The 27,373-nt window shown below is 38.3% G+C and overlaps 1 protein-coding gene across 7 annotated transcripts in view; it reads left to right on the top strand.

Annotated features, from left to right (window-relative positions):
- plce1 (phospholipase C, epsilon 1) overlaps window positions 1–27,373 on the top strand; it is a 91,629-nt gene that overhangs the window by 44,951 nt on the left and 19,305 nt on the right. For 6 of the 7 annotated variants that reach the window (XM_051124086.1, XM_051124080.1, XM_051124079.1 and 3 more), the window contains exons 4-19: window positions 9,828–10,144; window positions 14,799–14,944; window positions 15,900–16,158; window positions 16,510–16,718; window positions 18,903–19,578; window positions 20,721–20,906; window positions 20,989–21,106; window positions 21,300–21,480; window positions 22,127–22,249; window positions 22,344–22,480; window positions 22,558–22,796; window positions 24,501–24,562; window positions 24,692–24,857; window positions 25,059–25,166; window positions 25,252–25,368; window positions 26,319–26,477. In XM_051124086.1, coding sequence (XP_050980043.1) covers window positions 9,828–10,144; window positions 14,799–14,944; window positions 15,900–16,158; window positions 16,510–16,718; window positions 18,903–19,578; window positions 20,721–20,906; window positions 20,989–21,106; window positions 21,300–21,480; window positions 22,127–22,249; window positions 22,344–22,480; window positions 22,558–22,796; window positions 24,501–24,562; window positions 24,692–24,857; window positions 25,059–25,166; window positions 25,252–25,368; window positions 26,319–26,477 — 3,203 coding nt within the window. Of the gene's footprint in view, window positions 1–4,961; window positions 5,160–9,827; window positions 10,145–14,798; window positions 14,945–15,899; window positions 16,159–16,509; window positions 16,719–18,902; window positions 19,579–20,720; window positions 20,907–20,988; window positions 21,107–21,299; window positions 21,481–22,126; window positions 22,250–22,343; window positions 22,481–22,557; window positions 22,797–24,500; window positions 24,563–24,691; window positions 24,858–25,058; window positions 25,167–25,251; window positions 25,369–26,318; window positions 26,478–27,373 lie in introns of those variants that run through there. The other variant, XM_051124085.1, reaches the window with a different exon arrangement.

Below are 27,373 nucleotides of genomic sequence, written 5' to 3'. Positions count from 1 at the left end.
TTTTCAAATAATTCAGATGCTCCAGCATCTTTTTAAAGAAGTGTTCTGTGTTCAAAGTAATGCGTTGTGGCATTCATACTGGAATGATTTTCCACAATGATTTCAGAAGCTAGTCTTTGATGGAAACTTTGTCACAAGCACCACAATTACGGCGTAATAGATAATACAAGAATAGTAAGATATTTTCTGCATGAGAATAATTGGTTTCTTTTGTTAGGAGAATCTTCTTTTGTGCATAATGACTTTATTACAGGTTTTTTTTTTTTTCTTTTATTCTGAAGAGAACATAGCACTTCTGCTGGCTGAAAGATGATTTATGAGGAGGCCTCTTACAGGCGCCGCAGAAGCAGGTTATGAACTAAGGAAAATCATCTCTCCTCCATCGAGGGCTGTGTAACGCGACCGACGCGGGGGAGAAGGGCGTCAGTCTCTGACTTCCTCAACCCTCGCCTCTTTCCCTGTGGCTCGCCGACCGATTCAAACGGCGCACTTTAAACGCTTGCTTTGATTTGCAAAAAGTCAGACAGTGCTCTCAGTTTAATTCGATTCTGGCCGCATTAGCTTATCACCTGGCGCTCATCCATTTGGAGTGTAACCTTCAAACTCTTCGTGAGGCATGTCAGTGTAAAACGATCCTCAGTGAATCGAATGCACGGCGCTCTGGACTAATTCCAGGTGACATGACGTCTGTGTGGGACCGTGAGTCAGTGACCCTGGTATTCGCGGCCTCATAATTAAATACACAAGCATTATTTTTCTCTCGCGAGCTGTGGGACGTTCAGGCATCTGGGCCAAAATGCAATCTGGCCCCTCTCAATGGACATTCTCACCATTTTTGGTCTTTTCAAACATAGTGAGAGGCAAGGATGTTCTGTAAATTAAGTGACACTAAAAATCTCATTGTGTGCTGAGTTTTATTGTTTTGAGCAGCAAAGTTAGTTATAATCTGTAGACCATTTTGTTGGGTCGGTTTTGTGAAATGAACCTACGAGGCCATGGTGTGGGTGGTTACTTTTTTTTTTTTTTTTTTACCCCGTACAGATGTCTCATGTTTATTTTAGCAGATGGCAGTGTTGCGCACCTGAAATCTGTTTTACATGTTGTGCTGATTTTCTTTTGAAATTTGAAAATCACCATTCACATGCAAACAGCTAGTAAAGATTGTACTTGATGAAAAGATATTTAAATCTTGCTTAACATAAAGTCGTGAGGAGCTTTTTGGAGCTAACCCATTCAAAAACAGTTTACGTTTCAGTGCAGCTCACTGTAGAATTTCCACATTCAGCATCCTGCACTGTTTTTGATTCAGGTATGAATGAAACAAATTAGCATCAGCGCTATAACAATAAGGATGGGCTGCCAAACCGGAGTATTTCAGGCCAGCCAGAACAGTCACTTTCATTTTCAAAGTGATAATTTTAGATTTGTTAATCTTGGATATCCATTGTTTATGCTTTGCACAGTTAAACAATTGGGTCATCCTGTGTCAAATCAACCAAATTTTAGAAACTTCCCCAGCTCAAATTTTTTGATGATGTCAATGTTTTTTTCTGAATAAGATAAACATATATGGTGATGTAAGCCAAAATATTAAAAGTTACAGATGTATATTTACTGTTTTGTATGGGGGGTCAAAATGTCAATTTTCATCTATGATTTGGAGCCAGATTACAGGAGGGGAAAAATGACTTCAGAACGATAGCCGCATCATTGTTTTTTTCACACAGAGATTATGTCTGTTAGTAAAGTCTGTTGACTTTGCACTCTTTGTTGCATTACATGATAATAATGACCATTCAAAAATGGGGAAACAGCACTTTTCAAGTTTTCTTCTCCAGAGTTTGAATGCCTGTAACTCAAGAAGCATTAAAGGTATTTTAATACCTTTTTAGATTTTGGGTCTTAAACTTTCCTGTAGGCATTTTTAAGGCCCTGTATGTTTCAGTTCCAGAGATATTACAATAAAATCAGTAGTCAAAAAATTTGCATATAGATAATACTTCTTTTATTTTAAAAAGGAATGTCTGAAGAACAAATAATGTTAAAACTAGGAATGTATCTTGTTTTAAATTGTAATTTTGACCTTTCTCTACAAAATAGTGGATTACTCAGTAAATATACATCTGTGATCCAACTGGTTTTCTGTGATGTGTTCAACATTGTTGTTGTAAATTCAGCTGATTTGTCACCAAGATAATATTAACTGGCTAACATAACATTTTAGGTCATGTCAAAATAGCAAAATGGGCTTTTACATTATTTACACTGTAGCTGTATAATTTATACAGATTGCTTGCATATTTTCTTTTGTAAAGATAATTTCAATAAAAATGTATATACTCTAACATAGGCTGTGGTTGCTAAGATTTTTTAAATGTTTTTGATAAAAGTTTCTAATGCTCACCAATTCTGCATTTATTTCATAAAAAATACAGTAAAATCAGTAATATTCTGAAATATTATTACAGTTTAAAGGAACTGTTGTCTATTTTAATATGTTGTAAAATGTAATTTTTTCTTGTGATGCAAAGCTGAAATTTCTGCGTCATGACTCCAGGCTTCATTGTCAAGCATTTTTATTATTATCGGTGTTAAAAACAGTTGAGCTGCCTAACAGCAAATAACAGCATTTATTTGAAATAGAAATCTGACATTTTTGTACATTTAAAAAAAAAAAAAAGCTTTTCTGGCACTTTTAAAAATGCATTTCAAAAGGGGAAACAGAAGGTACAATTATAAGAATCATTCATACGGATCGACCGCTAATCTGTGTATGTCAGTGGTTTCCAACAAAATGGTGCTGTAGCAGTGGCTGCCTTTGTGTCATGTGGTCATTGAGTTTGTTCTATTTGAAGTCTAGGGCTTTAGAGTCATTGCAAAAGTTCCATCTCTAAGATTCATCTCTCGTCTTTACAGCAGCACAGGTTTTTATTAACCCCATCCACAGGGGGTCAGGTTCACTCAGGAGAAAGCTTTTTGTATGGGAGCAAACAGTTCTCCAATGAACACGTTTTGATTATAGCGGTGCACTCATTTTAGAAGAATAATAAAATGACAATTAGAATTGGGTTACTTGAAAACAATACAGCAGCACGCAAATGGCGTTTCAGCGGTGATAAATGGACGTGGACAGGAATAGCGGCGGCTGGGTCAGGTCAGGAGAGCACACTCGCTCACATATGTGCTGAATGAGAGGCGGCTCTGTGTTCGCAGGAAAAATGCAAACTCGGAGACCTTTACCGCTCAAAGTGAGGCATTGCGCACGGCGCAGGTTGTGTTAGACAGTCACGGTGTGTTTATATAGCCCTGAGATTTCGGACTGCACGCTGATGACGTGTTTTTTGTGTATGAGTGAGTGCAGGAAATGGCAAACCTTTTATTGTGTCAAATAAAACTTTTATTTTGCTTTATCATCTTTTGTACTGTATATTGGGAACGTATGCATGTTGTTTCAGTCCTTTATGACTTTATTTTGTCTGCAGAACTTTGAACTGAGAATACTATTAAAAGATATTTTACAGAATGTTTATGCTGCTTTATATAATCATATTAAATCGTGACCAGGGGCTTTTAAAGTTCAAAAAATACCATAAATGTTGTCCAGAATTGACATGTGCTCTTAATTCAAAGTCTTCTGAAACCATGCATGTTTTTATTTATTTATTTGAGCACAATATAAGTTGATATTCATATGAAAATCTGTTGCTATAGATCTCATCAACATTTCTACATATTCAAACTTTGGTTATGACACATGATAACCAATGATGTTTGAAATTTCTGTCACAAATCTTTTGTATGGCTTCAGAAGACTTGTTTAGTGTGGACTACTTTTATGGCACTTTAATTAAATTTTTTGACATTCCCATTTATGACCCTGGATCACAGAACCAGTCATAAGGGTCATTTTTTCAAAATTGAGATTTATACATTACATGAAAGCTGGATAAATAAGCTTTTCATTGATGTATAGTTTGTTAGGATGGGACAATATTTGGCCCAGATACAACTATTTAAAAATCAGGAATCTGAGGGTGCAAAAAAATCAAAATACTGAGAAAATTGCCTTTAAAGTTCTTCAAATAATGTTCTTAACAATGTATATGACTAATCAAAAATTATTTTTTCATACATTTACAGTAGGAATTTTACAAAATATCTACTTAATTTTCTAATGATTTTTGCCATAAAAGAAAAATCAATAATTTTGACCCATTACAGTGTATTTTTGGCTATTGCTACAAATAAACCCCAGCGACTTACGACTGGTTTTGTGGTCCAGGGTCACATGTGGTTTTGTTGTATAGAAACTGCAGCATGAACGTTCTTCAAAGTTTCTCCTTTTTTGTCCGACAGAAGGAAGTCATACAGGTTTGGAAGACATGAGAGACCAGATTAACTGTGTTGATGTTCGCAACAGTTAATGTTGTAAAGTTGTGTTAGAGGTCTTTCCTATATTCAGCAACTTTGACTTTGACGTGTCTTAAGGGATTGATTTCAGTTGTTAATGGCTATATTCCTGGATCTGCCGAACAGCTTTTATCTGTGCTTAATGGAGCTTGCATATGGGCCATAAAGCCATTGGATGAGTTCTTGTTCTTCGATCATTCTCTCTCAGGATGTACTGGGAAAATTAATGATGGAAACACGCACTCTCAAGCACATCCCCAAAGTCTCATGCCCAAATTTAGGCTATAAAGTCATTGGCCTATCAAGTTTTTGCTGGACTTTTACCCAAGTCAACCGACGAGCTCTTTACTGGTGATCGGAGCATGTTTGGGTGCTCGGTTTCCTCAACCTGCACTTAACACTATGTGTTGCTTTCATCTATGAGTAACATGACCTGCCAGGAAGGAGCAGCCAATGGAGAGAGTAAGTGTGTGTATGTGTGTGTGTGTGTGTGTGAGAGAGAGAGAGAGTGCATGAGAGAGGGAGGGGAGTATGAGTGGCCGAACAGTGTGTGTGTGTGAACGAGTGAGATATGCAGCGAGTCAGATTTGTGGTAGTAGAGAGCTGGCAGCTGCAGTCAGGCTGAGTTTAAATGTGGCTAAGCGCCTCTCGCCGCTGTGGCGTGAAGCAGGGAGTCAGCGAGCCGCCTGCCGCTACGGCCACAACCATGAAACACTCCCACTCGCAGAGGATGGACTACAGGCTGCTCAGTAAGTGACGCTTCAACTTTACCATAGACACACAGCAACAGGCAGTGCTGTCACTTGTGGAGTTATTTTCAATATGGTATCAGTGGTGCTGTTTTAGTGGCCAGTGCCTGATGTCAGGGACTAAAGTGTTTAGTGTGGTTTGTTGTTGTTTTTTGCTCTATTGAGAGTTAGTCATGTGATGTACCTTGGCAGTTCAAGGTTTTTGGTGTGTGAGATTAGAAAAACACCAAAAACAACCCTAGAAACAGATTTTGTAGTTATATTTTATGTCAGGTATGTACTAATCTACAGGGAATATGTCTTAATGTTTGATTCAGGTTGCATAATATGCTTGTGTTGAGAAGTGGCAGCTGTAGTCAAAAAGTCATATGGGTTTGGAACAATAACAGGAATTAGTGATTGTCCCTTTAAAGGATGGAATGAATTCATTGTTTATATAGACAGTAGTTGTTGAAGAAAAAAAGGTTCTGTTTAAACAGAAGATGGAAGAATGTGATTTATTTAATTTTATATTTTATTTTAAATCAGCCCTTTCTTCACCAAAACGTTAGGTGAGGTAGATTAAGTCTTTTTGAACTTTTCTACCTTGAACCTGAATTGAAATACTAAATCAAGATTAGTACTAAGCATTAAAATGCGTGTGTAGTTTAATGGTACATCCACAGGTGGTTTTGAAAGGATTTCTGTTTTTGCGAGGTTGTGACGTTCTGCAGGCTTTCACTCTTTTGTTACACAAAATGAAACATGCTGCTCAAGGTTATTCTGAATGACTGTCTATTTCTAGTTTTTCTTGCATTTTCATTGCATATTTTTTCTGGAGGTTGTAGAAGAGTCTGAGGGCATTTACCTTCATAATGCACTGAACAGTGCAAATCTGTTTGCTTATGATATATGGAGCATGTACAGTGTATGTTCATAATTCAGCTGTAGTGTTAATAGGCTACAACACCAGAGAGAAGTTTGTTGAGAAATTTCTTGTTATGGTTGTATGGTTCATATAGGTGCTGATGTGTCCTCCTAGGCAGTTACAGGTTAGTTATTTTGCAGAAGCACTTTCTATTAATGATTTATTCTCCATAGGAGATGGGATACGAGGGATGTTATAAGTCAAACTCGCTGGTCATAAATCAAACATGCATAAGCCAGGCTATTTCTATCCAAGACGGAAGCTTTTTTTGCTTCTAAAGCTCTTGATTGATTTTAGAGTGGCTAATGTGTTGTATCAGTATCATATCTAAATAAATAAATCTGCTTTTCCTTTTAACCACATATTATAGAGTGTGTTTGCATATACCTAGAAACATGTACTTAAGGCTACTTGAATATGACAAAAATGGGATTGCACCCAAAAGCAATGCTTTAATCAACACTTTGAACAATTTGTTTATTGCAACAGTTGTAAGTGCAATCACAAGTGTTTTTCTTCCAATTTAAATTGTTTTGCTCTTTTAGCATATACACATGTGCATCGGCTCCTCGTGTCCCAGTAGCAGGATCTCTGCTGTCGTTCACAAAAACGAGCACTGCTTTCTGTCTACTTTAGACCTGCTCCATGAGTGGCCCATGCATAAAGATCAGGACAGCTCATTCACAGCCTAATGCGGTGTATTCATTTCCCTCCATTTTGCTTCAAAAGATGCCATGTGCGAAGAGAAAAGGACACAAGGCAGATGCATGCGATGGCTAATGAAATGCGAATCGATGTGAAACCGCATATTAGAGATGATGTGCCGAAAACTCACCTCAGAAGAACTCTCAGTATAATTGCCAATTGGCTCAGTTTAAAGTAGTTTGATTGCTTTGTAATTGCATTTCCGAGCTGAACTGCAAGTGAGCTGCTCCCATAGACAGCATACAGTCTTGATGCTTGCATTCGCTATATATAAAATTATATTTATTTAATCTATTATTTGCATGCTAAGCCTTTTTCTTTATTGGAGTATTGTGCCATTAGCTTAGCGACATGTTAAGTCCAAAATGTAGAGTGTTTTAAACCTTTGATATGTTGCTTAGATTCGTAGTGTGCACTAGAAACACACCCTCATGTTTTATCAGACGACTAGACTGAATGCACAAATCAAATGGCGCTCTCACTCTGCCCCTCCTGTTCCGGCGGTCGCCATGGCGGCGCGTTGAGCCGAAGGAGTCTGCAAACACTGCTTTTGACAGCTGATGCTATCCAGACAAGCATGATTCACAGTATTTATATTATTTTTGCTTGACCTGCCCTTGAGCGCCATACCAGCATAACTGTTTTCTGATCGCAATCTCAGGCGAGAGTGGAGGAAACAGTGGAGATATGTAAATACAACGAGACTGAATGAAAAAAAATAAATACTGTGCCCGGTGATGTTGAAGAAATGATCCATCAGTGTCACAGTATATGGGTTATATTGAGAATATTTACAACTCTGGCCTGTTTGGTGTCTTCCACTTTTACTGGACTTCACTGATGAGACTGCGGTATCTCAGAGTATACTTTATCAAAGTTATTTGTTTAGTCTTTTGCGGTGCTTTCCGTTTCTTTTTAATTACCGTGCAAATACTGTACTTTATTGTATTATGATTGGGTTATCTATATCTGTGTTTATCTTCCTCCTGTGGACTGTGGTGTAATGAACAATTATTACCAACCCTGTCTTGCTGCAATAAAGGTACTGATTTATATGTTGACGTAAAAATGGTTGGTTGAATTTATAAATACCATTTTAGGGGTGTGTAATAAATGTCTTATATAGTGGCTCTGACCTACAGGTTATATAGGCAGCTACCTTATAAGTTAGCATCCTAAATGCAATGAATGCTCATGAGTGGCAAGTTTGTGCGTTGTACAGATTTCTCTACTTTTGATTCAGGAGTTCTCAGTTTTAATTATATTTTGAATAAAACTTTCCAGTATTAATAATAAGTAATGAATTTGATTTTTAGCAAACTTTATCACTTGTCCAGCGCATTTTTATTTTGATTTTTTTACACTGAGCTTGTTGCAATGCATTCTGCAATTCTCCATGACGGATGCATGTAAAGCTACCTTAGAATATTGAGGTCAAAAGTTTACATAGACCTTGCAGAATCTGCAAAATGTTCTTTTTTTTTTTTTTTTTTTTTAAACAAAATAAGAGGGATAATAAAAAATGCATGTCATTTTTTATTTAGTACTGACCTGAATAAGATATTTCACATAAAAGACATTTACATATAGTCCACAAGAGAAAATAATAATTGAGTTAATAAAATTACCCTGTTCAAAAGTTTACACACGCTTGTTTCTTAATACTGTGTTGCTATGTGAATGATCCACAGCTGTGTTTTTTGTTTAGTGATAGTTCATGGGTCCCTTGTTTGCCCTAAACAGTTAAACTGCCCACTGTTTTTCAGAAAAAAACCTAATATGCAACTATTACATATTACAGAAGGTTCAAATGCTTCAGAAGGAATAGCAATGCATTAAGAGCCAGGGGTGTAAACTTTTGAACAGAATAAAGATGTGTACATTTTTATTTTGCTTAAATATCTTTTTTTTTTTTTTTTAATTTAGTACTGCCCTTCAGAAGCTACAAAAACTTACATCATGTTTCCCTGAAGACAAAATAAGTTAAATTTACCCTGATCCTCAAATTCAAAAGGGTTTCACCCCCCGGCTCTTAATACATTGTTATTCCTTGTGGAGCATCAGTGAGCGTTTGAAGCTTCTGTAATAGTTGCATATGAGTCTCTCAGTTGTCCTCAGTGGGAAAAGATGGATCTCAAAATCATACAGTCATTGTTGGAAAGGGCTCAAATACACAAAAATGCTGAAAACCAAAGAATCTGTGGAATCTGAAGGATTGTGGAAACTGTTCAGGACAAACAAGGGACTCATAAACAACTATCGCTAAACAAAAAAACATCATTGGATCATTTAGGTAATAACACAGTATGTAAACTTTTGAACGGGGTCATTTTTTATAAATTCAGCTATTATTTTCTTGTATATGTAAATGTTTTTTATATGAAATATCTTCAGGTCAGTATTAAATAAAAAAATAGCATGCATTTTATATGATCCTCTTATTTTGGTAAAATAATTAACATTTTGCAGATTATGTAAGGTGTATTTAAACATTTGACCTCAACTATAGCCTAGTAATACAATATCTCTGAGATGGCTTCATTTTTCTTCCCACCTTTCAGAGCAAAGCTTTGTACTCTTGTGATGATAGCATAAAATGTGGAGGAAAAGAATATAGGTTTTGGGGTGTGTGGGGCAAACCATCAAAACCCATTGGGTGAATGCCTTTTAATGGCCATGTTTACAGAGCAGCAAAATCCCACAGTACAGTTCTGTTTATAGATTATAGACGGTTTGGTTATAAAAGAAAGTCACTCTGCATTCTGTATCCAATTAGATTTCCAGAACCGAACACCAAATTTTGAGAGCAAGTCTGGTTCATATGTGCTTTGTAACTAGTTAGCCATCAACAGCTAGTTGTCTGTTACATCACTGACACACCTTTGGTTATTCTTTGCTATCAATCACTAATGCTTGAGCTTGCAACCTCTATCATTTTAAGTAAAATGGCAGAAAATAGGGGTGTAGTGTGGTCAGTGAGGGTCTTTAGAGTTTGAGAAGGTTACTTGTCCATACAGATTTTATTCAGTAAACTCCACTGTCTTTGTCTCTCTCAGAACGGCAGCTGTGCAGCTCCATGGCCAACTCCAGCATCCTCCCGTCTGCCGTGACGGGCATCAGTAAGGAACTAGCCGACCTGCGGCACCTCATCCAGTTCCCCGAGGAGATCGCCACCATTCTGACAGAACAGGAGCAGCAGCTGTACCGCCGCGTCTTCCCCCTTGACTACCTCAGTTTTCTCACCCGAGACCTTGGAAGCCCAGAGTGCCACAAACGCCACCCGCACCTGAAAGCCTCCCTGTCCGCCCCCATCATGCCCACTCAGAACGACCACCACAACACAGTAGAAGACCTCGTCACAAGATTCAACGAGGTGAGCATTCAATAATGTTGCAGATTCATACCAAAGGGAATGTAAGGGCGGTAGCTTTGGAAGAAAAATCGAGTTGGACACCAAACGACATTTGTCATGGTTGCAGGACGGGTTTGTTGGTTGCTGTCACAAGTGTGTCTGTTCTATTGCCTGTTTTACTTGGATCTTTTTACATTCACAGTGTGTACCTGCTTATCCAAACAGATGTGACTTCATTGCAGTTGTCTTAAATATTTGATACGAAGAGTGCCAGAGGAAAATTGCGTTTCTTAAAGAAAGTGGAATGATGTCATCTTTAAGGTGCATGCTTGCCTTTAAATCAGCTGGTTTTGATTTTAAGACACAAAATGGACATAAAATGCATATTTGCCATTTTTGGCACTCTTTAAGACTTAAAACATGAAAACTTCCCAAATCAAGAAAGCTGGTTATGTTTTATGTAAGAGCAAAAATCTAGACAGGTTATGACTGGGAATAACATGAAATAAAGATTTGCAGGTGCTTACAGTTACGTGTTAGTTATGTAAGACTCACAACTCAAGAAGGTGACCTTCACGTGGACTTCACATTGTGGCAGTCTTTCAAATCATTATGATATCTTGTCAAGTAGCGTAATGCTCTAAAAGAATCGTCTTTCATCGCTGAATGCAGTTCCTGCCTAACTTTCCATCGCCTAGTTGATTAGAAGAAACGTTGAAGGTTTCCTGGTTGAAGGGAGGTCACTAGATCATGGTCTTCGATGTGATGTAACACTCACGGCATAAAGTGAATAGATCACATAACAGGACTATGCTTCATCCATCCCAGCGTTAATCCTAGTGTCCTTTGCGAACAAGTCACGGATTCCTCCTTTAGATGGATTTGGTTCGCTCTTTTACCCTAATGCTTCCTGTGGACTCATTTAAAGTGTTGTGTTATTTTAGTTATGATGTAACCCCAGTAATACATCCCTGAAGTGTTGCCACTGGGTGTCCATGCGCAACTTAGTGTTTGTGGTCTGTTGTCTTTGTTGCGGTCTATTGTTTGTGGTCTTATTCAGACACTTGACCGCCGGTCGCCTTTGAAGCCCCTTCCAGGGTGCAGTGTCTCTGGCAACTCTTACGTAAGTTTTAATGTGTCAAATCTGCTGTGCGTTCACTGCTTGCTGGCTGGAAGTCTGTCCGGTGGAATCCTGGCAGAATGACATGAGCGTCTACCGGTCCCCTCGTATTAAACGTTCCCGACCATCCGGGCCCCGGCAGAACTGTTTATGTAACTGACTGACTTTCTGTGAGGTGTTTTTAGCTACAACACGCCATCACATAAATATTTGTGCTCAAACTGATTACTGTTATGAGTGTACAGGACTAGAGACGGTCAAATTCTGTGACTTTGTGTTTAAAGAAAATGTGAGTGGTGATTGACTGTACAAAGACTTGAAACAACGAGACTGTAGTGTTCTGGGTGGTTGCCAGGGTGTTGCTATGCAGTTGCTACAATATAACTAAAAAAAAAGAAAATGTACTGGTTTTTAACATTAAAACATAATGCAATGCAGTGCAAAATTTAAAATGCTGGCAAAAAATCAATACAGAAAATTCCTTTATATTAATGCAGTACATTGTGCCCTATTTTTTTTTTTACATGCATTGCTGTACTATGCTGCTATGCAATTGCTAAGGTATTCTAAATGATCTTTAGCATGCTTCTATGCAGTTACTGGGATGTCCTGGGTGGTTGACACTGCTGTGGAGTTGCAAAAGTATTCTGAGTGGTTTTTAGCATGTTGCAATGCATTTGCAAGGATGCAGTATTGCACCTTTGAAGCTTAATGCAGGATGTACAGATTTCAAAGGGAAACAAACCATACAGGACTGCCTTACTTAAAAAGCAATAGTTTTAAAATGCATTTCTTTTGTTAAGTATAGTTCAAGTCTATTAACATATTTACTGACATATTTTTTTTAGAGTACTACTTACGCACAATTCACATTTCGTAATATTAAGCCTAAAATATGTTTTAATGTCACTATTGATGAGGATTGTATGATCTTTAAATAAAATCGGTCTTTAAATGCAAAATGTTTAAAGTGTACCTAAATTATACTTGCAATAGTTCTACTTTAGCGCAATCAAATATGCTTCAGTATATTTTTAGTTGGACTTCAGCACAATCAAAGTGCATTAAGTACAAAATTAGTTGTTCCAGTTTACCAGACATTAAATATACCAGTTTAGTACTCTAAAAGTACAATTGCAGGGTATTTTTAGTAAGTACATCATATGTAAATGTATTTGTGGAATACTTGGCATGAAATAAATGTATTTTAAAAATATTTTAGTATTTTTTTACTAAGGTGCATATTAAGCTGACATATGAAAAAAGTAACATTGGAGATTTATTTTTACTTGGTTGTTTGTTTTAAAGCAAATGTTCATTATTTACTTGCCCTCATGTTGTTTCAAACCTTTATGAAAGGTTATACCAAGTTTGCACAAAACATTTTAAGCCAAGTGTCCTATCTGCTCTGAATAATGTGTTAGAATTGTCTCACATAAACTCATTGTATGACTTCAAAAATGGAATATACAATAACCCAGCAGTTGTATCCATTGCTGTCTTGTTATCTGTGTTAGTGTTATGTAGGGTTGGGTATCGTTTGGGGGTTTTTTCGATACCGGTGCCAAATCGATACTTTTAAAACGGTACCGGTGCCAAAACGGTGCCTGAACCGATACTTTCAAAAAAGCCACAAAGTGGTGGATGACACAAGAATATATATTTTTTTGGACAAAAAAGTTCTTTAAATTAGTTTAATTAGTTTAGTTTAAATTACTTTAAATTAAGTAGTACTATACATTATTAAGTCAATGCAAAACGCAAAAACAATAAAACCTAAGCCACCTAACCCAGCAGCTTAAAATTTCAGCAATTCTTTTGCAGAAATGTGACTATATGTGATGAGATCTTGGAAAACCCGTCGGATGTCGCGGTGGGACGTTTTCAGGAAATTCGTTTTTCATTAAATTATTATCTATAACATCTTGTCTATCATCTCTGAAAATATCTCTTCGAAATTCACTTGTTTAGTGCAGAAAAATAGACATTTATTGCAGCAAGCAGAAATGACTGTCTTTCTCCTATGTTAAGAACGCGCTGCGGAGGTGCTTTCCCTTAACACCACAAAAACAGTTAACCTATCAAAATAAACCACGTAACATATTTAGTAAAGGCGTATCAGTTCACATTCTCCATCAGTCCTGTGTAAAGTACGGCAAGCAAAGTTATTTATTTATTTATTTATTTATTTATTTATTTATTTATTTATTTTAATATCGTGAGATGGCGGAGCACAACAACGCCGTCTCAAGTACTGCAGCTGCTCACTTAACCGATCTTACTCGTCTCAATCTGCTCAGTTTTGGTGATGTCAGTGCCCTAAATGATGTTACGGGCTATTTCACATCCAGAGATGAAGGATCGGATGATGAAGTTACTAAAGAGGAGTCCGATGACAGTCTGTTTTATCACAGTGCGCGAACAGTTGCGCTGCGCTCGCTTTTACTACAAGGTAGGCTGCATTATTTACTAAACATAAAATGGGTGATCAACGGAAAACAAACGTTAGTCTGTTTGTGTAATGATGCAGTAGCGCTCCTAACTTGACAGACAGCTCTCGTTAAACCCGTAAAGTGAAAGTGAAAGCCGTCTCACTTCAAAGCCGTTTTTCTCAAAATCCCATTCCTGAAAAGCATCGCTATCAGCCAACCTAAGATACCCATAACGTAGGTTATGTAAAAAAAAAAAAAGTTTTGGAAAGGGGCCTGAACTCAGCTTTCATATGGTGTCAAAACCTAAAAAAGGTAAAATTTTACCATGTGTTGAGTTTTCCTAGATCGCATCACATATCTGCCGTCTCTGGCAAAATACGACACCTCTCCAGCTGATGTCTGCAAACTGTTTTTGGCATTTTAAGTTAGACGCGTTTAATGTAGCTAAGCTAACAGCAAACCACATGCTGCAGTCAGAGCAAGTGTAACGATAGTTGCAACATTCACGCGCTTCTCGGATGGTCTCATTTCCAGACGATTTGTGCTTTTAATTCGAAATGTGAAAGTGGATAGTAACTACAAATATGTCTTGGATTTCTATCATCAAAGCTTTCCGACGTTCACGGGAGTTTTCTCATTCAGTAAATACATTTTCTGATCATTCTGACACCCCATGAGTGCAGTATTTAAATTTAACTAGCAATCATGCATGTTGATGAATCAATGCTTCTACATCCGTGTCATAGCACCAGAAGACAAATATTTCAATCGACAGTTCAGGCATTTAAGTGGCACCGAAATGAGGCACCGAAATTCGCGTTCTGATTCGGTCCGGTACATACCGGTCACATGGGTACCGGTTTCGGTACCCAACCCTAGTGTTATGGTGTCCAGTGGGCTCGAAGCTACATCTGTGCACTCAAATCTTCATTTTTCTTGGAAATGTAAATTAAATCGTGTTTGAAGCTAAAGATTTATGTTATACAATCTGCAGCGTTTCCTCCAAATATATGTGATTGCACACCAATAAAGTGATGAAAGTAAGGTGATCAGTATTTTCTCAAGATTGTTGTAGTTGTTCGTTCAGTAGTGTCTCAAACTAAAGTGTGTGTTGTATATTTAGGTGAGCTCATGGGTGACCTGGCTTATCCTGACTGCTGGGTCCATGGAGGAAAAGAGAGAAGTCTTCTCATACCTCGTCCATGTGGCAAAGTGCTCCTGGAACATGGGCAACTATAATGCGGTCATGGAATTCTTGGCAGGTCTCAGGTATGGCATGATGCCTCGAATTACTTGGTTAGAAAAGAAATAATCCTTTGAGAATAAATGGTCCTTTCTGTTTGTATTGTGTGATACTTAACAAAGTGAGGAACATTCTTGAGTCATCGACATTTGTAACATGCGAAAGGATGAGTCTCATTACTTTGCAGATTACTATGAATCTGCAAAGTTAATTTTTAGTTAATTTTAGATGACAATTTTAGTCATCTACCAAAGGTTTTATGCTCACCATTAAGATTAAAGGGATAGTTCACCCAAAATTGAAAACGCTGTCATTAATTAATCACCCTCATGTTGTTCCAAACCCGTAAGACCTTAAATCATCTTCACAGCACAAATTATTTTTGATAAAATCAGAGAGCTTTTTGACCGTACATAGACAGCAGTGCAACTCACATTCAAGGCCCAGACGTGGTTAAAATAGTCTATGTGGCATCAGTGGTTGAACCCTAATGTTATGAAGCGACAGGAGAACTCTGTGTGCACAAAAAGGACAAAAATATTGACTTTATGCAACAATTTTTTTCTCTTCCGTGTCCGTCTTTGACGTGTGTTCACATGCATCGAAGACTGACACAGAAGATAATAAACTGTTTATTAAAGTCATAATTTTTGTTTTATTTATGCACAAAGTATTCTTGCAGCTTTATAAAATTAAGGTTGAACCACTGATGTCAAATAGACTATTTTTATAATGTCCTTACTACCTTAATGGACCTTGAGCGTGATAGTTGCGTTGCTGTATATGCAGGGTCAGAAAGCTCTCAGATTTCATCAAAAATATCTTAATTTGCGTTCTGAAGGTGAACGAACATCTTACAGGTTTGGAATGACATGGGGCTGAGTAATGACATTTGGGTGAACTATCCCTTCAAGAAGCTTTGAGCAATACCCAATAATTAAATCCTCCCTACCATCTTGCTCACCACTCATTCTTTCCCAGGTCTCGCAAAGTGCTGAAGATGTGGCAGTTTATGGACCAGGCGGATATTGAGACCATGCGCGGTCTGAAGGATGCAATGGCCCAGCATGAATCATCATCTGAGTACAGAAAAGTGGTCAATCGTGCTCTCAACATCCCGGGATGCAAAGTGGTGCCCTTCTGTGGTGTGTTCCTTAAGGAACTTAGTGAGGCTCTGGATGGTGCTGCCAGCATTATTGGACTGCGTCCATCTTTTGATTCTCAAGAAGATCCTGTTGAGGTGAGGATTAGGTGATTCCAAAAAACGATGATGACTAACACAGGAAATTGTATCACCATGGTTGAATTTAATTGCCTTTTACAGTTACAATAATAATCTTGAGACCATTTTGGCTAGCTGGAGCAATTACCTTTTCATCAAACATTTAATATGCCTGCTGAATTGCTTCCTGGCTTGACAAAAAACACATTAGAATGATTCAACCAGGAAAAAGACTTTTTGTCACTCTGGTGACTATTAAATCACCCATGAAGGCTTTTAAAGCCCACAAATCTCCTCGTATTGTCCATAATTGTAGTTATTTTCTTTTGTGTGGAATCTCTGTGGTGAAGTGCTCTTTACCTTACACAGTTTGTCACCGACTACAATGGCCAGCAGCACTTCCTGCAGAGGGCTGGGAGCGATGGGCTCCACACTTCAGACAAGGAAGCGACCGTCAGTAACATTCTGCAGACCATTCGCAGCTGCAACCGAAGCCTAGAAACTGAGGAGGCTGAAGAGAAGGCACGAGAGATCACAGTTTGCCCCAAAAATTCCTTCAAAGACAAGAGCAGAAACCAGTGAGTTATTTTTGACCCTGTTTGCAAATATATGATGTGTTTAGTCTAATCTATATATGTTAAGGCATTCGCAGTTTGCTTTAATACCATTAACAGGCTGTCTGCATAGAGCTTTGGGTATTTTCTTTACACTTACAGTACCTGTGTTTACCAAGGAGATCTATAATGCCCAGCATTCCCATCAATCTCAATAGGAGTTGCCAGACCGCTGGAGATGTATGAGATTTGACATCTGCTATTGTTGCTCATGGACGCTTTTAAATTTAAAGGTTTATTTGAGTCAATCACATGAACTGTAAAATGAAAGCCCAGGAAAATGACGTCATGGCAACTCTATTTGGCTGTTATTATGGTCACCATAAGAACACACAAATCCTAGACCTAAAAAATAAGTCTATTGCTTTGTTTTTTTTTAAACCTCACTTTTACTTAACTAAATCATATCTGACAAAAAGTCTCTCCGTTACGGTATGTGGTTCTTGAGTCTTCATGTTTTTTTTTCTAAAGGTTATGGCAGGATTGCTACGGTTTACTACTAATTTTCCTGTCTTGACAACCTTTTGATCATTTAAAAGACTACAGACTACTGTAGCACGTGAATGCTCAGTTTGACTGAAATGTTTCTCATGTTGACCTGTGTACAAAGCACTACAAAACCCATGTTTCCTTCGAAAGCGGTAAGTTTTTAGTACTGTTTGTCCTCAACGCTGAGGCAGTTTTGTTGTGTGCAGGAAGGTGCTTATATTGGTTGTTAATACTGTGTCTCTGGAGAATCTCATCGCCTTTGTTGTAGACAAGCATTTGAGCTGATCCCAAGCATTTTCATCTTTCAAGAGACTAAGTCTTGAGCAGCTTGGCTTTGATGTACTTCTTTATTTATCTTAACTTCTTTCCCAGTAACTCTTCCAGTTGCAGGGCTGACGTTACCCCACAAATGTATCAAAGTTGAGCATGCTTTGTTTGGGTACAGATCCACCCCACTTTCATTTCTTAAACCACTACCTTCTTTCTTTTTCCTTTATTCAATTCAACGCTTCACCCTTACTTTCAACTCTCAAGAAAAGGACCTGGGACAGAGCGTGTCCTGTAAGTTGCCAGATTGTGCTTTAATGGTTGCACTAACTGCGTTGGTTTCTAAGTGACATGCATTGTTCTATTTGTATGGGTTTGATGTGATTGCACTTAGAAATGCATGAATTTCCTTCCACTGAATACACAGTGTAGAGTTGAAGTCAAGACCAGATTCTTCAACAGTCCCCAATCCCTTCTCATACCAGTATGAAACCCTCTAAAACTCAGAGCAATACCAAACCAAAAGCAGACCCCTCAATAACCAGCGTAAGACCAAGATCCAGACCAACAGACAGTTCTCTAAATCCCAGACGAATACCACACCCCTTATAACCCAAACAAATGCTCTAAATCAGGGGTGCCTAAACTCGGCTCTGGAGGGCTGGTGTCCTGCAGAGTTTAGCTCCGACTTATATCAACACACCTGGCGGAAAGTTTCTAGTGTACCTAGAAAGAGCTTGATTAGCTGGTTCAGTTGTGTTTCATTGGGGTTGGAGCTAAACTCTGCAGGAACGAGTTTGGGTACCCCTACTCTAAATTCAGGTCTAGATCAAGACCTTATTCCAGAAGCCAGGCAAAAACTTTGTACAAGAACCAGACTGTCCATTTTAGTTAAATGGCTTTGCAGAATTTTTTCCACCATTCATTTCAAATACAGAGGCTAAGTAGCCATTAAGAGCCATGGGATTCTTGTGAATCCTCTGTAATGGTGCAGATACAGTGCAAACCTGTGGTTGAAGTAATTATCACCCTCATTACTCTCTGCAAATAGACTGCAGTCTTGTCTAAGACCACAAACCTAGACCCATATCCAGATCAAGACAGAGTAAATGAGATTCAGACCACAACCACATTTAAGCTCAAGATGCCAACTCTGCCACAGTGCACGATTTAAAGTAATTTAACTCAAAAGCATTGTATTATGTTTCATAACGGCCCCTGAATTTGTGTCTTATAGATAGACAGTGCTCTTCAATACTCTAAGCTCATGCCAACTCCTTTTGCAAGACTAATATGGCATTACCTTTTCCAAGACAGTGAGAAGTTTCCCAGGCAGAGTTCTGTTTATTCAGTCACTTGATTCATGATTTCTGCTTCATGTCATTTTTGTAGGTTTTTAGTCGGGGACCTGTCAGACTCTGAAGTGGAACCACTTGAGCTGGCTAAGGATATTGACCTCCAGACCACAGAAGAGGTACGTGGACCATTTTGCCATGGAACAGAGCTCATCCCCTGGTACGTGCTCTCTATTCAGCCGGATATCCACCAGTTCCTTCTCCAGGGAGCAACCGTTATCCACTACGACCCCGAAACCCACCTCACCGCCCGCTGCCTTCTCCGTCTACAGCCTGATAACTGCTTTCTTACCTGGGCCAAGCCTCAAAGTAGCTGTAGCTGTAGCCCAGGTGGAAAAGCCAGAGGCTTCATGGGATATCCACCATTCCCAGACCACTTACCCCTGAGCCAACCTGTGCACTGCGGACTGTCCGACGGACTCCTGGACCTTAATGTGGTTAAGGCCGTGTTTATGGGTCACCCTGGTGTGGATGTTAACTATGTGTGCTTGCAGCACAAACTGTGTAACATGAACCCTGGTGAAAATGGTGTCACGCTGCTATATGGACTTCACACCACAGACAACAGGCTCCTACACTTTGTGGCCCCCAAGCACACAGCACGCATGCTGCACGAGGGCCTTCAGGAACTGCTCACTGCCATTAGAAAGATCAGGAAGTTTCCTGACCAGAGACTACAATGGCTGCGAAAGCAGTATGTTAGTTTGTACCAGGTACGTTCACATTTTACGTTCACAGTGAATTTATTCAATACAGTTGAGAGTGGTTCTATTGTGAGGATTTCACTAATGTTTACTCACCCTCAAGCCATCCTTGGTGTATATGACTTTCTTCTTTCAGACGAATACAATCAGAGTTATATTAAAAAAATGTGCTGGCTCTTCCAAGCTTTATAATGGCAGTGAATAGCTGTTGAGATTTTGTCCAAGTCCAATAAAGTGCATCCATCCATGTTAAAAAATACTCCACATGGCTCCTGGGGGTTAATAAAGGCCTTCTGAAGTGAATCGATCACTTTGTGCAAGAAAATATCCATATAAACTGTAATCTCTAACTTTTTTTAACTGTCATGTGCACGTTTACGAGAAAGTGGCGTTCCAGCGGAAGATGTAGGATGTAGGCATAGCGTAAGTTCCGGTGAGGATATGCTAGTCTCGCGAGAATCAAGTTTTGTTTACACCAAAGGAAAACCAGTCTCCTCTTGGCTTATATCAAAAACCCTCTGACATTTTTCTTTACAAATCCTTGTGACATACGCATACGACAGTTAGTGTAAGATGGAGGTTATGGTTTTTGAAGTTTTAAATATAGATCTTTTTCTTACACAAATGCATCAGTTTGCTTCAGAAGGCCTTTATTACCTCCCCGGAGCTGTGTAGAGTACTTTTTTATGATAGATAGATGCACTTTATTGGACTTCAAAATCTCAACAGCCATTATAAAGCTTGGAACAGGACATTTTTTTAATATTACTCCGATTGTATTCACCTGAAAGTAGAAAGTCATATACACCAAGGATGGCTTGAGGGTGAGTAATTCATGAGATAACCTGACCTGCCAAACCACCTTATTCTAGTTTAGTCTGCTTTTAGATAAAGATTTTTGACATGTGTTGCATTCTCCTCAAAGCTGAATTGTCGAAGTTCACATTGGAGGACTTTGATGATCTCATTCCACCAAACACATTCCAGTTTTGGCTCTGATTGCCCTGCACTGTTTTCCTTTAGCATAACTCTGCTTACTTTAGGTCAGCTAAGGCACAGCTTACTTATTTTGAAAGCTAAATTCCATTCATTGTTATTGTCCGTTTTTATTATCAGTGGATTTTATATTGCTGTAAAACTCCCTGTTTTAGGAGGACAGTAGATTTGAGGGGCCCACACTGGCCCATGCTATCGAGCTGTTCGGCGGGAGGCGCTGGAATATAGGCACTAGCGGCCCTGGATCCGCCAGCAAGAGTGCAGAGAAGAACTCAGCCCAGAAAAACAGCCCGCTGGGCATTAACTCCAACGTCAAGAAGAAGAAGAAAGCCTTAGTCAGGGTAAGAAGTGAAAGGCTGTGAGCCAAAACAGACTGTCCTGGCTTGGCTAAATGATTTGACTAATGCACTATTCTGTTCACAGGGGGACAGTGGCGATGGAACTGATGATGAGATGATCTCACGCAAGACCAGGAGCTGTAAGGAGACTTTAGGGAGGAGAGAGTCAGACCCTTTGGAAAGTGTTGAGCATGAAGACGCTGGTGAGAGTTACTGAGCATTGTGTTGACAGCTAATCTGACTTTGGTTAGACATAACTGTTGAAGAATGTTGTAGATGGTATCCATTCTAGCTGTTTTACCAATACTTTTCCATTTATACACTGGAGATACAAGTTTTGTAAAGCAAATGTCTTAAGAGAATCAGGGTCATTGTGACATGTTTGAATGTTTTCAGATGACTGCAGTACCTTTGGCCACCCTGGACCCCTTTCATTATCCAACAGCAAAGGCCAGTCTCCTGGATCCTCCTTATCCTCCTCTTCATCTTCCTCTGGCTCCTTTAACACAAACACCCCCACCCCATCACGCCCCCATTCCTCTCCAATTCTCCCCGGCAACTCCAAAAGTCAACCAGGGTAAGGCCACTCCCTCTTTAGAAATACAATTTCAGTGCATTCCCAGAAAGCACACAGGCTTCTATTCAATGCGTTTGATGGGTTAAGTATGTTTTTGATCGTGTTCTTTTAAAGATATTTTATGGTGTTTGTACACGAAAAGGGTGCAACATGTAATATGCAAATTAGTCAACATTAAACCTTCTTCACAATGTATTTTACTTCCATAATCTGACACATTTTAAGTTAAATAGGATAATAAATAAGTAAAATTTGGATTTGTAATTATTTTATTCCATGAAAGATGGTAGATGCATGAAGGATAGGATTTAAGAAGATTTTTTGTCACAATTAAACATTTTTTTTTTTTAAATATTATCTCATATTTTTTTCCCATTTAAAGTCTATGCAATCAACATTTTCATACTTCAAAAAGTACGTAAAGACATTGTAGAAGTAATCCATATTAATCTGTATTAATCCAAGTCTTCTGAAAAGGCGTTTATTCAGTGGACAAATATGGTTAACGGTTAAAATCAAACGTGTTTGTGTGATGTGCATGAACAAATCTCATTGATTTCTTGCATGGTGAAGAATAATTTCTGTTGTTCTAAAACTAGTAGCAAAAGCAGTTTTACATCAGAGCTGAATGCATTGGTGTTTTTAGGGCCTGGAGCAGTCGAAGCTGGCATGGCCGAGGGAAAGGCTGTTTCAGGGGCTTCCAGGACCTCATGATCTCTGACAGCATCATGAGCTTTGTTGAATTTGTGGAGCTCTTCAAGTCTTTTAGGTAGAACACACCTTTCCCTCCAAGAAAATACTATGCTTGTGTTTTGAATTTGGATGATTGTTAAAACCTTCCCCTTGGTCTGCTGTGTGTCCAGCATTCGCAGTCGTAAGGATATGAAGGAACTGTTTGACACTTATGCCGTGCCTTGTAGTCGCTCGGGTCCTGACTCTGTCCCACTCTACACTACACTGAGAATTGACGACAAGCTTACAGGACTGCAACCAGATCTTGGTGGGCATGTGTGAATAACAGAGTCATTTTCAACTTATAAGAAGTAGGATGGTTTTACAAAGCTGATCTCTTTACAGATCTCCTGACTCGCAACGGCTCTGACCTGGGCCTTTTTATCCGTACACGTCAGCAAATGTCTGACAACCAAAAGCAGATTTCTGACGCCATCGCAGCTGCTAGCATCGTGACCAATGGCACTGGAGTGGAGAATTCATCGCTGGGTGTGCTGGGACTGGCCATCTCTCAGCTTAATGACTTCTTAGTCAACTGTCAGGGAGAGCATCTGAGTTATGATGAGATCCTCAGCATCATACAGGCGAGTGGAGGAACTCTCTGAAAGCCGATCTCAGCCAAAACATTTTATGGACTTTACTGAGGAGACTTACAGTTGAGGTCAAAAGTTTACCAATATTTTACCAAAATGAGAGGGATCATACAAAATGCCTGTTGTTTTTTTTTATTTAGTACTAACTTGAATAAGATATTTCGCATAAAAAGAAAGTCCACAAGAGAAAATAATAGTTGAATTTATAAAAATGACCCATTCAAATGTTTGCATACACTTGATTCTTAATACGGTGTTGTTACCTGAATGATCCACATCTGTTTTTTTTCTGTTTATTGATAGTTGCTCATGAGTCCCTTGTTTGTCCTGAACAGTTAAACTGCCTGCTGTTTTTGAGAATCCTTTAGGTCCCACAAATTATTTGGTTTTTCAGCATTTTTGTGTATTTGAATCCTTTCCAACAATGACTGCATGATTTTGAGATCCATCTTTTCACACTGAGGACAACTGAAGGTCTCAACTATTACAGAAGGTTCAAACAAAAGGGGTGCAAATTTTTGAACAGAATGAAGATGTGTATGTTTTTCTTATTTTGCTTCAATATCGTACTTTTTTTTTCCATTTAGTGCTGCCCTTTAGAAGCTACAAAAGATACTTGCATGTTTCTCAGAAGATAAAATAAGTTAAATTACCCTGATCTTCAAATTCAAAAAAGTTTTCACCCCCTGGATCTTAATGCATTGTGTTTCCTTCTGTGTAAAAAGATGGATCTCAAAATCATACAGTCATTGTTGGAAAGGGTTCAAATACACACAAATGCTAAAAAATCAAAGAATTTGTGGGACCTGAGGGATTTTTCTGAAGAACAGCCGGCAGTTTAACTGTTCAAGACAAACAAGGGACACATTACCAGCTATCACTAAACAAAAAAACACAGCTGTGGATTATTCAGGTAACAACACAGTATTAAAAATCAAGCATATGTAAACTTTTGAACGGGGTAATTTTTATAAGTTATTTACATATAGTTATTTTCTCTTGTGGACTATATGTAAATGTCTTTTATGTGAAATATCTTATTCAGGTCAGTACTAAATAAAAAATAACATGCATTTTGCATGATCCCTCTTATTTTGGTCAAAAAATTTGACATTTTGCAGATTCTGCAAGGCTTATGTAAACTTTTGGCCTCAACTGAATGAACAGTTTGCAACATAGATTCTATGTTCCTATTTATTTCTAACTTCCTGGATGTCATTTAAGGATAGATATTTTGTTATTTTAAAGAAATATTACAGAAGAAGGCAGGAAAATCATATAAAATTATTTTTCTGACCTTTCAAACTATGTTCTCCAAACTTGGCACGTCAGTCTATATGTCTTGTCTACCCTTCAAACTTGTTGTTCAAGTTGATTTAAAACTTTGAAAAGACATGTTCAAGCCAACACGTTCATTCCTTCTTATGTTACTTATGCGAAGTTTTATTGTCAGAAAAGAAAATTGCTTCAAATTTCTGTCAAAGTGCTGTCAAGTGTCTGGCACGGTTTTAAAGTTCTCAATGGTGGGTCATCGTTTACCCTTAACAACAAGCACAATTGATTCTTCCTTTATTAAGAATAGTCGCTGACTGACAGTTCGATATTAACGTCTCACCAGCTCATAAATCACTTTGAGACGTCTAATGATATGCATGCCAATGTAATAATGTTTAATTTGGTTTTTTTTTTCTTTAGAAATTCGAGCCTTCTTCAAATATGCGTCAGATGGGGTGGATGTCCTTTGAAGGATTTGCCAGGTTTGGATTTATTAAACATTTTTGACAAAATAATGTAGACCAGCCGTTTCAGAAACAGAATACTTTGGATATTCTGCTGCATTCATATAATCTCTGCTACATGACCAAAAGTTAATCTGCCTCTCAAAGGTTTCTAATGGACAAGGACAACTTTGCCTCTAAAAACGAGGAGTCTCAAGTCAATCTGGATGAGCTCCAGTATCCGCTCTCGTACTATTACATTGAGTCCTCTCATAACACATACCTCACGGGCCATCAGCTGAAGGGAGAGTCTTCAGTGGAGCTCTACAGCCAGGTACATCTTCAGCAGAGCTTCTCTGTTTATCCTGAACCTGATCCAGAGCTAAAAAACGTTTCACAATGCACTCCATAAATATGCTTGATGATCGCTGCTTCACATGCCGTCCTGTAGAAGTCACCTGAAAGTTAATGTAGCTGAATGATGCCTGCAGGCGTTCATTGAGTTTGTGTTTGTTTTTTTTTGGTTCTGTCGTAGGTGTTGCTGCAGGGCTGTCGTAGCGTTGAGTTGGACTGCTGGGATGGGGACGATGGCATGCCTGTTATTTACCATGGACACACTCTTACTACTAAGATTCCCTTTAAGGTCTGTTTAGAAATCAGTACTTAAAGAGACTTGTGTTGATTTTATGTATGTTTATCACTGACGGAAATGCTTTTGTGGTCTGTAGGATGTTGTCGAAGCCATTAATCGCTCAGCGTTTGTGAACTCAGAGATGCCTGTGATTCTATCCATCGAAAACCACTGCTCTTTACCACAGCAGCGCAAAATGGCTGAGATTTTTAAGGTACCTGTTTGAATTTTTGCACTTAATCAGAGTCCATTTAATGTTCAGGTCAAAAGTTTTGGGACTAATTTCTCACTATTAACTATGACTTCCTAATTTGCTGCTCATTAATAGTTAATAAGGTATTTGTTAAGTTTGACTAAGGGTTTTAAATGAAGGTCTTGCAGAATGAGGCATTAATTTGTGCTCTACTAGTACAAATAAACTTCAAATATTGTATATTTTAAATTTCGTAATATGTCACCATAGCACAGGTATATTTGTAGCAATAGCCAAAAATACATTGTATGGGTCAAAATTATCGATTTTTCTTTTATGCCAAAAATCATTAGGATATTAAGCAAAGATCATGTTCCATGAAGATGTTTTGTAAGTTTCCTACCATAAATATATCAAAACTTAGTTTTTGATTAATAATATGCATTGCTAAGAACTTAATTTGGACAACTTTACAGGTGATTTTCTCAATATTTTTATTGCACCCTCAGATTCTAGATTTTAAAATAGTTGTATCTTGGCCAAATATTTCTATCTTCTAACAAACCATACATCAATGGAAAGCTTATTAATTCAGATTTCAGATGATGTATAAATCTCAATTTAAAAAAAAATTGACCCTTATGACTGGTTTTGTGTTCCAGGGTCACATATTTCCTATTTACTTATAGTATTTTTATTCTTTTTATTATCTGTGTCTTGTCACTGTCATTCTGTTTGTGCTGTGGAAGCTTCTGTCACCAAAACAAATTCCTTGTATGTGTAAACATATCTGGCAATAAAGCTCTTTCTGATTCTGTTTCTAAACAGCCAATATGCTAGTAGCATACATGCAAGCATCTAGTTAATAGTAAGAACTGGTCCCTAGATTAAAGTGTTACCAATGTTCTCAACCTGCTTGTTTGGCCATTTCTTTTGTGAAGTGAGCATTGTTCATATATTTTGCTCTTCAGACGGTGTTTGGTGAGAAACTGGTGACCAAGTTCCTGTTTGAGAGTGATTTTGCGGATGAGCCTTTACTTCCATCTCCCCTGCAGCTTAAAGGGAAGATCCTACTGAAAAATAAGAAATTGAAAGCTCACCAGGCTCCAGTGGACATTCTCAAACAAAAGGTAGATGAGAGGAACATATACCTAGATGTATGGTGACAATACAGAACGGATTTCAAGGCTATTTGGTTTATGCACAATTAAGTTATTTTCTACAAAATCTCACCTAAATGAATCATAGCAGCCACACAACAAGGCGAATTGTCTAGATTAGTTCACTTCCAGAATAAAAAAATTCTGACAATTTATTACCCTCGTGTCATCCAAGATGTTCATGTCTTTCTTTCTTCAGTCGAAAAGAAATTGTTTTTTGAGGAAAACATTCCAGCGGTTTTCTCCATATAGTGGACTTCGATGGGGATAAATGGGTTGAAAGTCCAAATTGTGGTTTCCGTTTGGCTTCAAAGGGCTCTACATGATCCCAACCAAGGAATAAGGGTCTAGTGAAACTGTCATTTTCTAAAAAACTAAAACGGATATACTTTTTAACCACAAATGCGTGTTGGAAAGGTCACACGTGGCGTAGGCGGAATTATCGACCCGGTGTTTACAAAGCAAACGTGCAAAGAAAGTCAAACGGCCTTCACAAAACAGGTAAAACAACGTTGTCGGACGGTGTGAAGTTGGAGGATTTTGGAGTTTTTCGCCCTACCCTTTTGAACTAAAGTACTCAGACGAAGAACTAAGCTTGTGTGACCTTTGATTACATACACTGCCCTCCAAAAGTTTGGAAACGCCCTAGAAAAGTGGGGTTTTGGACAATATTGGCATGAATCCTTTTTAATTTGTGATAATTTTGCACTGGACAACACAAACTACGAAAACGTATTTTATTACATAAACAGTTTATAAATGGAAAAACGTAAATTTTCGATTCATCAAAATATCCACCATTAGCAGCTATTACAGCTCTGCATAATCTGAGCTTAAATTCATTGTATTCTAAACTTAATTGGCAA

Source organism: Labeo rohita, chromosome 12 (genome assembly GCF_022985175.1).
Source record: "Labeo rohita strain BAU-BD-2019 chromosome 12, IGBB_LRoh.1.0, whole genome shotgun sequence".
Taxonomy (NCBI): domain Eukaryota; kingdom Metazoa; phylum Chordata; class Actinopteri; order Cypriniformes; family Cyprinidae; genus Labeo; species Labeo rohita.
The sequence above is the reverse complement of the archived record's forward strand: the minus strand, read 5'-3'. Positions and strand labels throughout refer to the sequence as shown.